Genomic DNA, 12,573 nt, shown 5'->3' on the forward strand with positions numbered 1-12,573 from the left:
GAAACTCGATTGACAAAAAATTATGGAATTTTTGTTTTTTGGTCTCTAGAGAACACCTAATGGTGCAATATCAAAAGTAAAGTACATCATATAAAAGCCAAGAAAGTTTTCTATCTATTGATATAAGATTCTTTGTGACCACAGCCAAATGAGAGCTGTATCAGAGCATTGAAAAATACTAAGCTCAGGATGTCAGGGTGGCCACTTTTTTTTACCAGCACTGTATTTTAAAGTTGAATGTGGCCCAGGTCGACTCCGGTAATCAAAATTTGGCCCGTGACACAAAAAAGGTTGGCTACCCCTGTTTTAAGAGGTTAAAAAAATTAAATTTGAAAAATGTAAGATGAAAAAAAGTATTATTAATCTTACATTGGCTACCCCTGTTTTAAGAGGTTAAAAAAATTAAATTTGAAAAATGTAAGATGAAAAAAAGTATTATTAATCTTACCATGGAATTCACATTTTGGATTAGTCAACACTCTTGTTTCCATATATTCACAGGCAAATCTTTAGTAAAAATACTTCAATAAAATATCTGATTTCTTTTTACAAAATACTTGTAATCTTTACTAAAAGCATGGCAAATTTTGTGAGAATATAAGTACTTTCAGAGTTATTGTTCATATACGATCATGATTTCATTCATGATGGTTACAAGGCCATGTATAATAACAAGCCCATATCCATAGGATTGAAGTTTACCTGAAAAATCTCTAACAGCTTCTGTGTGTTTGATACATACAAGATCTTTTCCATTCACATTATTCCTTGTTAACACTCCCAATTAGGATTTTGAAAATGTTGTTGATTTTCACCATTGCGGTCAATAATTTTATTGCTCTGAATTGTGAGTGTCTTGTACTAATACATCACATTTTGTTTCTAAGCACAGAGTAAAAGCAAAAAATTTACATATATGGCAAAAAAAAAATCCTCATTATCATTCTTTGTTTCCAATCACGAATGAAGAACAAATATATGAGAACAATAAAAAAAATAATGATAGGCCATGAGGTCAGAATATTAATTGAGCTCCAATCTCAGTTGATGTTGGTCACAATTCAATTTGTAGTTTAAAATTTTTTTTTTTATTAAAACTCATAAGAAATGTGTACATCATTGTAAAAGGGTGAAAAAATTGTAAAGTTGGCAGGTGAATGCAGCTTAACATTGCCAATGAGTTATTCATTCTTTGTTTACAATATAAAACATGCTGATTTATTGACAAGTATCAGACAGATGGATCTGCCAATAATTATAAATTCATTTAAGAAATAAGGATTCATTCCAATCAGAGAACTTTCTAGTGTGTGTGTAAAATAATGAGAGTGAACAGAGTTGGCAAATATTAAAACAATAATTTTATTGAACAAACAAAAAAGAAAACACATCATAAGTACTTGCACACACAAAAGACAGTTGCTTCTACTAAGCTGTGCTTAGTCCCACAGATTTCTCTCTCTTGATAGACTTCAATTGAACTAAACATGATCTTAAAAGTAAGTTTTCATTCTAGAACATACTAGTATCCAGTCGACAGTGTCACTTCACGACTTTTGTTCCTTCACAGCACTGGTTGACTGTTATACTTAGTCAAGGATATTACAGTGTCAATCCTTTTAACCTAGATACTATATATATTCCTGCAATATCTCTTAAGCAGAATAGACTTTACTCATATACAACAAAGGAACAAAGCAACTAGAACAAGGTAATCTTAATGACTTCCTGGACCACTTGTAGTTGCCATAACAACAAGGAAAGTATGGAAATGAAAATTTTAAAAATTCTATGTAACTAAAACAGAAAATATAAGATATGCCTGCTCATTACACGTGTAAATGCATGCTATCTTAACAAGATATTCAAACAGAAGCCAAAAAAGAAAGTAGAACCCTTGAAATGTTATCACACACAAAATATATCATGTATAGCAATGTCTCATCTAATATTCCACATAAAAACATGTAGGTAATATCAAACATAAAAGTTTGTCTCAACTCTGTCTTAGTCTGAAAACATGAAAACCATACACTTAACTTTTAAAAAAATAGTTACAGTGTATTGATACAAGATCAATTTAAATTATTTTAATGCTCAATATTTTAACTACCTAACTTCAACATATTCTGGACAATGCTCCTGATAATTTTTACAATATCACATGCAATCTTGTAGGAAGAAGTTCTAATTTGTGCCATTTGCAATGAGGTCTTAATTTTCATATTTCAACTTATTATAATGTTTGAAAAATCTATAAGATTCATAAGTACTTATCAAATATTTCTTTCAAATCATGTGATACTTTTACTAATAATTACTTCAGAATCCTATGACAGTTTATTACAGCATTCTGCAAATAACTTTTTCAGGGCCTAAAATGTGTAAGACATCAATAAAGTCATACAACAAAATTACTGTTTAATCAAACATCAATACAGTAAACAAAAATTTGTTAAAATGTTCATGCAAGTTTATATTTTATTCACTTATGAAAAACTCTTAAGTAGAATAAATTCCATAAATTTATATTTCTGAATACAAATATTTGAATCATATTATAAGAATCTTCTACAACCAAACAAATCATTACAATTATGCTTTACCTGTGATGTAGCACAAAGGTGAAGAACCTTTTTGTTGCATCCTGCAGGTGGATTAATCTTATTAAACAGTCCAGATCGAAGTCGTGGAGTTGGAACAAGAAGGGTTTTATGAGCCTAAGAGGTATAAAAACATTATTTCTCACACAGAAGAGTTCCTTTTGGTCAAAATACATGTCAATATACTCAGATGTTAAAAAAATAAAGACTTTCTGGTCAGTAATAATCTGTTTTACTATTCAGTTATTTCTAAAATTTCAAAAACAGCTGCTTAGCTATTAAACAAAAAGTTAATATGTTAATTATTATACAGGACTAGTTCTTATTATAGTTTGGATGTTCTTTTGAAATAATATATTTATTTAAATTATCATTTACATTGTTGAAAGGTTTATTGATTACCATTTTTATTCCAAAAGTGATTGTATATCAAATAACAAAAAAATTTTAATAATTGAGTTTTTACAGAACCATGAAGTAGTTATAATACTTTAGTAGGCTGGTAAGACAGAATTTTTAAGTGTAACTCTGAGTGACATCATTTATATCTATTAGTTTCACAGAAGAAACATTTTTTAATCAGAGCCACATGGCACATCATGACATATCCTCAAGCCCCTGCAACCAGTGTAGATCCAAGCAACCCTGTGTAGCCTGCTTAGAGCCTAAACTGTTTGCCAAAAGCATAAACAGATAATCAAAAAATATTTAAGGAGTGTAGATCCAGAGAGCATGAAGGATTACACACTTCTAATTTGAAGATATACCACAGAGTTCTTCATAAAAAAAAGTTCTAATATGCAAGAAACATTATCCCCTTGAGTGCAGAATACTTTTTGCCAATTAAGCAGGCCTATACTTGAATCATGTGACGTCAAACACATCACAAATCTATCCTAAACAGTTGATTACAACCTGGTTTCATCATTCAACAAATCTAAGATTGTTTATTGAAGTATTTATACCATTATTAGCCTGTGGTACTGAACCTTATGCACACCGATTGTAAACAAACATTCTCAATACAGCACAGATGATAAACTTGCCAAACTTCCATATACAATACATGCAAGTGAAATGAAAAAAAGTAATCAAACTATCAAAAGATGACAGCACCATCTGGAGTAGTAGAGTGAGTCATTCCAACAATGTATGGTGGATGCATTACAGATATAGTATGACTTGTTTATTATGCTATGGTGGCAGGACCAGTATTTAAAGGGTTAATTGGTTATATATACCAGATTCCCAATCTGTGCCATGAATCCATATTCAAATAAACTGTGATCTTTTAATTCAAACCAGGTAATTGTTGAAACACTATATGCATGTATGACTGGTTGCAAGTGGACCATAAGCCAATAAATGTAGCATTACATATTGATAACATTACTATAGCGACATTAATGTAGTGTTCACTTTTTACTGTGATCAAATGGTCAAGCATCTTATTACCAACTGTTTGTACTTTAACCAATCATTAGTGCCATCAATCAATTCTTATTGACAACCTTGTCAATTAAAAGCAAGTACAAAGATAACAAAAAGGACCCGAATTAAAATCAAAAGCAGATCTTTCTTCATCAATGATTTTCAGAATTGATTCCAAAGTTAGAAAAATTAATATGAATCCTTTCCTAGGAAACAACGGTGTTATAAAACTGATATCTAAATTGTTAGCTAAAATATTAGCACAATGTACACAACTGACAATAAATATTATTTTACTACCCACTAAAGATGTTATTTATGACCAAGCAGTTGGGTGAAACTTTTTTACAAATGTGATAAACCCACATGAGAGACAATTTGTTACATAATAATTCAGTAACAGCAGTAGTGCATATGAAATAATAACTGATGAAAGACTACAAATGCTATTAAACAAAATAACTCCAAGAAGTGAATTTGAATTTTTAAAATACTATTTTTGGTCATGTTTGTTTTATTTATCTCAAGCACACATACAAGATGAATAAAAGATAAAATTCAACGTAATAGATAAACGGTGAACATTTCAAATTTCAGTGTCTAGTTGTACAGTCAAAGGTCACAATAAGTGAATTCATTTACATTCTTAACATGATATCAAAGTAAACTGACTAAAGTTCATGTATATAGCCATAATCAGTGTTTCCTCTCAAAATATCTGACTCATTATATATATTTTAAGAACTGAGGATGGTTTTATCACATCTTTTTGGAACAAAAATTCTATAAATATATATTCTTTTTAATCATGATTTTTGTATAAGGTGAGGTGTCCAAGTAAAAGATTATGTGCTTCATAGTGTGTGGTAGACATGACTGATCTCTGGAGGTGATTATTTGATTTAAAGGACAATGCCTACTGACCTATTGATTACTTAGGCTTAGTGGATAATTTATTTTGCTATGACATTTGCAAAAGTAAACTCATACACTTTACATCTCTGGAAATGAGTAAAATAGATGTTCTTATATGACCGAATAATACAGAAAATTCCATAGCTCTCTATCTAGTGAAAAAAGAGGTTGTACTTACATGGTACTGCTCATTAATCTTATTCTTGTAAAAAGATTCTGAAAAGTGCTTTGGTAAACAATCTTCTATTTTGGTAAATCTACAAGTGTATTTTTAGAACTTAGTAAACATCTCAACAAAATTTAAATAAATCTCTAATAGCTGTGAAAAATGTACACCAACCAACAACAAATAGGTCAAATGTCAAGAACATGTTATTACAAGCTCTCAATCACAAAATATTCCCATTCTAGTAAACCATATAAATTATTCTTATTTCCTATGTAGTAGTCTTCAATGATTCAAATTAATAACGTGTCAATTTGTCTTAATTAAAATACCAATACTATCATAAGCAATAAAGCAAAAAAAATTCTCCACTGAAGCTGAGAAGAAACAGATTTTATAACAGTCAAATAATGTGCTGTATTAAAGAAAAATGGATGAGTGTAGATTTGTATATTTATATACAGAGCACACTATTACAAAGTTTTAGGCAAATGCCTTTGTTCAGATATATGTCTTATTACACTACAAAAAATAATTAAAGTACAACAAGAATTTATAAACATTTTGACTATTACAAAGCAGAATCACTATTATAAAATAATATTAATAACATTCTCAATTCATTTTTATGGAAACCAGACATCTAGTGAACCATTATTAAATCTAAAATGCAGATGACTGATCATTCAGACTATGCTCAAAAAAGCTGTAGCTTTACATATTGATGATATTTCACTTTTATACTGAAAATAATCAACACAAAAACAAAGACAACCTGGCATTGATATTACATGTCTAAGTCAGTGAACTAAACTCTGAGCTATCTTCAAGTATACTTTTGAAAGATATTTCCAAAACATTTTAAGTTAGTAGAACCATTTGGCAAGCACACAATCATTTCATTTAGCCATTCTGCACTTCATGGAACATATTGAACAGCTGAGTACGGTGACAGCAGACATTACTAGCTATTATTATTATACAGCCAAATGTAACCAACATATGGCAGCATAAAGATCATAGGGCATGGTCTGTATGATATGTAGCATTTATGGTGTATTAATTTTTCATACATGTAAGTGTATGTAATTAACATAGAAATCTGACAAGGAAGTAGCCAAGTTCCTTATACCCTAGTTATTTATTGTTCTGTGCCATTTAACTATGGTATCATGTATGCCTTCTTGTGGAAAAGGTTTCTGTGAAGTTGAACATACTATGTGAAAGTAGACAGTGATCTTTTCCACTGGTACGTTAAGGCAATAGCTTGAGTACATCATCCCTTATTTTTCTATTGGAATGACTAACAGCAATGTAAGTACAGCACACATCTTGAGTGGGAAAGCATTATAGATTTTTTTATACAATGTTATGTTCTCTCTGTTAGCTCTCTCTCAAGCTCAAGCTCTCAGAGCAAATATCTATCATTGTAACAAACCAGAATCAACATATGGCATCACTCAATTTTAATGATCATCCAAGGGAACTAAAAACTTCTCCATACGACCAAATTAAACTCCCCATGTCATCCAATGGACAACTATTGCCCTGGAACAGACCTTTACTCAAAACAGCATTGTAGTCTACTGTAAACTTATCCATGCCCACACTACACACATAATGTTGACTCCAATACTCAACCAAATTCATTGGTAAATTCCCTAACTATATACTTAAAAATTTGAACTCCCACAAAAATATATTTTTTTTTTACTGACCTTTGAACTATGTATGACTAAAAATACCCGACACAAGTTCAAAATTACATGGCACACGTGCAGCTCATGTTACCGTATCAAATAGCATAACATACAAGCTGCTGGCGTGTATACCTCATGAAGATTTTTTATTCTTCTTTCATTACCTTACCTAACAAGTTTCTATTTTTTTACATTTTAGTTACTTTTATAATAATAAATAGTGAAAACTAATGAAAAATTATAAACCTTGTAATTAAAAATCAAACATTTTTATTTTCAGTAAAACTATATTTGTTATTCTCTTTTCTGTAACATTATACTTGATTCTCCAGGTTGTAGGTAAGTAATCAATGTGTAACAAAAATAAAGGTTGCAAATGTAAAATAAAATAAAATATATAGTATTGTGAGTACTGATCACAAAATTGCAATGTACTTATGGTCAGAGTTTACACTTCTCACCTTTTCACACTTATTTTCTGTAGTTATTTTACTGCTAGCAGATGACTTAGAAACTAGAAGAAACAAAATGAATAGCACTCTGCACTATACAGACAGACAATGAAGTTCCAAAGTAAATCTCCTGAGAGTTTCTTCTAATCTTTTTACACCTATTTCCTCTGTTTATTCTACTGTTAGTGGCTGAAGTAGAAACCTGCCAAATATAAAGCAATGAATCACCATTCCTGTTTAGGTTTTCCATACTTTGACACCGTCAATATCAAATAATATCAATATGAGTGGCGGGGTAAGATTTATCATCTTGTGGACAGTATAATGGTTACAACAAGAATTGTCTAAAGTATTATAAAATGCTTATGTTAAGGCTTTGCAGAAACTCTGGGCCAATTCAATAAATGTGTTAGATATATGAATGTTGGTTGTCAAGCTCTGAAAACACAGTGGGGAAGAATTCATCAGCTTGTTTACACAGGTATTTGCAACAAGAATTGTCTAAAGTACAATATAAAAGTAAGAGAAAATATTTATGAAATGACCCCGTACAAAGTTGTATCCGATCCAATACACTTGGGTGGTTGGGATTTAGTGGTAATAAAGGTGTAAGAGTGCTTACGAACAACCTGTTTCCTATTTTACCATGCTTACACAGTAACAAGTAAATGCATAGTTTTCAATATTTTGCTAAGTACAGTAAGATTTGGGTTACCATAATACATTACATGTGTGTGTGTGTGTGCATGTGTACATATTATTACTATTTACAAATAAATATTTAAATTGCAGTTATTTTTCTTAAAACATAGAACAGTAAATAAAAAATATTTGGAAATCAATGATGTTTTTAAGTTCTTTTTTTGCACTCATGAGGTACTTGCTAAGCCTTGTCAAAATTCATGTTGATATAAAAATAAAAAATTTTTAGACTTTATAGATGCATTTTTGAATACCAAAAAATTATAAATGAATAAAGTTATACCACAAAAATCTATTGTAGTTTGCCAGGCTTCCTAACTATGCTGTATTTGGGTCTAAAAAAATTTAATTTCTGTTTGGAAAATAGCAATGATCATAATACATCAATCTCTCAAACAATATAAGAGCTTTCTGATGGAAAGTAACTAAGGACTTGTAGAGGAAATGTAGAGCTTTCAATTGGTTATAAACTCATAGGTATAAAAAAGCAGGCATAGATAAATAAGTCTTCTCAAATGATGAAGTGGTGGGTGGAGCCAATATGGTGAGTTTGATAAATATTAAGATATCTCAGCAAATAGAAAAGGTAGGAGGTTCTTATTTTATACTCTAGCGTGCCAATATCGGAAATTTGAGTTTAAAATCTGCATAAAACTATAGATGTATTGTGGGCATCATCAAATGTAATCTGACCAAACCCAAAAAATGATGTACCAGTGTAACAAACAAAAATCTATATTTAGTTATTTTGTCTATATTTACTTTCAAATTAAGAAATTAACTAATGTATAATACTAGAATTTGAATTAAAAATCTACAATTTGATACCAAGTTTATTGACATACATTCATAAAATAGAAGTTCTATAAAATTTTGAATGTAAGCCTACAAATGTGATGACATGTTTTCTGACCCCTAGCTACCCATATCGATATAGTTAATCATCACAGTTGAAACACTGTACCCCCCTTTCAATTACACACATATATATATATATATATATATATATATAGGCCTAAGTCTAATGTCAGACAGACATGATCAATGTAATCTAGGAAATATGGAAAGCCTAGCTACCATGAAAAAAAAAGCAGGAAAATCTAGGATTTAAACAGTGCATAATAATGATAACTGGAAACAAAATTTGATTAAAGTTTTGATCACTATGAAACAGAATAACAGAATTAAAAATGATACTTATCTGCCAACGTCATGGTACCTAGCACTACATATGCAGCTATGCAACTACATAATTTGCAAATATTGTCACCGCATTTAGCCATGTGAAGATGGGCCTGACTGCTTTAAATTTTTTAGCAGAGTAAGATGATTTCAATAAAACAAAACTTAATTAACTTCTTATTCCTTAACAATGACTGCAGATATGCTAAAAAATTACACAAATATAAGATTTTTGAACGTATTTGAAGATTTCAAATATAAAATGATATATTTTAAAACAAAAATTGCATTCAGCACTGAACTTTTAAAGTGATAATTAAGAATTTTTTAAAAGAAATTTCCAAAATTGGATATTACTCCCACATGGTGAAAAAAAACTGCAAATCCTGCTTATGATAAGTACTCAAAAGTCTTTTATTAAGCTGAGTTATATTGTTTAACCCCTATGAGGGTGAAGTTGGTAATTTGATCACCTTTGGATTTTGGAAATTATTAATTGTATCTTCACAAAATTAGATAAGCTTTTAGTAGACATTACAAGTCTGTTGTAAAAAAATACAAACAAAAAATTTTAAATAAAGTCTTTCAACTAGATTTGTCGGTGAATTTATGAAGTCTTTACTGACTCAGTGTGAGTGTAAAGTGATTTTTATGCTAATAAGAAAAATACTTTTCATCTTACAGTAATCATATTTATTTGCATAACTTATAAAACCTCCTAAATGAATATCAAGTTTTTTTGGGGGTAGAAACTTTATATTTTGTCTCTTATTTTCTCTACCCTCATACTAACTGTAAAGACATTATCAATGTGCAATGAAATGAAGTTTTAAGATGCAAAATAAAATTTAAAATACCATTTTTGTCTTTTACAATGACTTTAGCATTTATCAGAAGGATCCAAATTATTTAGCTTAACATTTTTAACTCTTCCTCTTCTTCACATTTCTTTTCTTTTATAATTTTATTGCTATACTTTACACCATTACAATAGTAATCCTTGCATAAAAAGCAATAAATCACAGAGGGAGCCAACCGGCTGTTTCCTAAAGAGCTAACACAATCTAGTGCAATATTTCACAAGATGTTCTACTTAGTGTAATTTTTCATGTTTTATTTTAGACATTTGGTTAGAACAACCTTATGAAACTTAATTTTAATTTTTGTTAGTTTTCATAAAAAATATATAACAATAAATAAGACAAATACATAAAAAACAAGGATTTTTTTATTACTCACTACATATTTGTAGTTCTCCCCCTTAACCTCCTTAAATCTCACAAATTCTGATGTCTCTAAAAAATTCAAGTTGCTTTCAAATATACATTTTATAACACAAAAAATACATCAGGCTCTAAAATAGAATGTCCCAAAATTACTACAATTCAAACAGCTCTCTATATATGCTATAAATAGATGAAAAAAAAGTCCTTTAATTCAGAGCAAAAAAAACTGACCACACAATAAGACATTTCTGTAAAGAGAATACTCTCCCAACCAGATTCAAATGGATGGTTCTATGCTTGATATAAAGGAGAACTGCTCTTTCTATTGGTTATAAATATGTCCTAAAGCCATGTAAAGTCTATTAGCAAACACTCTCAAAAATCAGAGAGTGAAAGGGTGCAATTCTCTTGTGGGTTTGCCATTTTTATTGATATCTCAGCAAATAAAGCTGGTACAAGATTCAAATTTTAGATTTTTGCTTGTAATTATGTATAGAGTTTTTTTTCTAATTAGATAGAAACTATTTCTGAAGTTAGAAAATTCTGAAATGGAGAATTCTGAGATCGGGTCTGATACCAAAAAAAAAAAGGTTGAGATTTTATTATCATAATTTTTTTTAAATAAGAAGTTCAACTTAGATAATATAAAAATATAATTATAACCTTTTTTTTATGGATGATAAAGCTATTTAATTAAATTTTAAATATAACACTATTAAGTGTCATGACATCCTTACTTTACCTAGTCATATGTAAAGATTTAATAATAAATAAATACCAAAAACATTTAGAATAATGTATTATGCATTTTACAAATACATTCATAATATAGAACATTTGGTGCATTACTGCCTCTGACAATGTGTTTGTATGCCTTTATAGCTATATTTTTTCCAGCTGAACAAATTCTGCCACTTCAAACTAGAAGCTTAAGTTAAAAGACCCATTTTTATTATAATGGATAAAAGTCATGAGCAAACATTAATGTCATGATATAAAAGACTGTTTGGTTTAGATATTATTGATTAATTTATTTTTGTGAGTGAGTATTATATTTTTGTTTAGTTTTTGTTATAATAAAAGTTAAAGGAAGATGACTGTAGGAAGTTTTGTTAATAATTCATTGATGTTCAGACTATCGAACGTCACGTGCAATACACTGATGTCGATAATATAGAAGGCAGGCAGATGATTAAGTGATAATAATATAAATAGTATGAGCTGAGCGGAAGCAGCAGACAGATAATAGCAAAAAAAGAGGAAAGTTACAGGTCAAGGAAACGTTTGGCATGACGTTAACTACTGTAGAAGTGATAGGCCTAACATTTAATATGTTAAAGTAAGACCAACAGTAGAAAAGGAGATAAGAATAATAATTTATTCCATTAAAGCAAGGTTCTAAAGTAATTGAATCAGCCTGAGTGCACTTTGACAAAAGGAACAGACGATATTTTGAGGAAAGAAGACCAAACGATTACAGTAACTTGTGCTACAATTGTAAATGAATCACACACAGAATACTAGTACAACAGTAATAGAGAAGATAGTTTTGGCTTCTCAACTGAAATTCTAAAGTAATTGAATAGGCCTAAGTGTACTTTTGACAAGAAGTGAACTATATATATATGACTTACTGTTACTTTTTAAACTTCAGTACCACAGAAAGTACAGGAATACAAAATACAGAATAAGTGTTATGATTTATAATACTTTTTAAAGTTTAAATTTTCTTCACCTGCAAATGTATTTTTGATAAACATTCACCTTTCACACAGAACAAATTGATCCCTCACAGATCTGCCTATGAAATTTGCAAGCCACTACACTTGAGATAACTCCCACCTAAAAATCATGTTTTTAACCCCCTCAGTTGATGTGACAGACCTTATAATCCTAAAGTAACCATCAGTTTCCATACTCTAACTTTTAATGTTTTGTGTATCTTCAAAAAATTTTGGCAAGATTTGTTAACATTACAAGTATTTTGTACATAAAAACTATTTTTTAATTAAGTATTTTTACTAAAAATTTGTCTGCGAAGACATGGAATCTGAGTGTTGACTGCTCCAACAGCAGTGATTTTCATGTTAAGATTAAAAATACTTTTCTTCATATGAAAATTGTGAAGTTTCATTTGTGTAATCCCTAAAACCTCCTAAATAAGTATCAAAAATTTTTTCTAGTAAAACTATTAAT

The 12,573-nt window shown here is 29.7% G+C and overlaps 1 protein-coding gene across 2 annotated transcripts in view; it reads right to left on the minus strand.

The window, feature by feature from the left end:
* Positions 1–12,573, minus strand: part of LOC106469269 (methenyltetrahydrofolate synthase domain-containing protein-like) — a 45,634-nt gene that overhangs the window by 17,286 nt on the left and 15,775 nt on the right. For both annotated transcript variants that reach the window (XM_013929755.2, XM_022397739.1), the window contains one exon: positions 2,607–2,720. In XM_013929755.2, coding sequence (XP_013785209.1) covers positions 2,607–2,720 — 114 coding nt within the window. The remainder of the gene's footprint in view (positions 1–2,606; positions 2,721–12,573) is intronic.

Source organism: Limulus polyphemus, unplaced genomic scaffold (genome assembly GCF_000517525.1).
Source record: "Limulus polyphemus unplaced genomic scaffold, Limulus_polyphemus-2.1.2 Scaffold3386, whole genome shotgun sequence".
NCBI classification, from domain to species: Eukaryota; Metazoa; Arthropoda; class Merostomata; order Xiphosura; family Limulidae; genus Limulus; species Limulus polyphemus.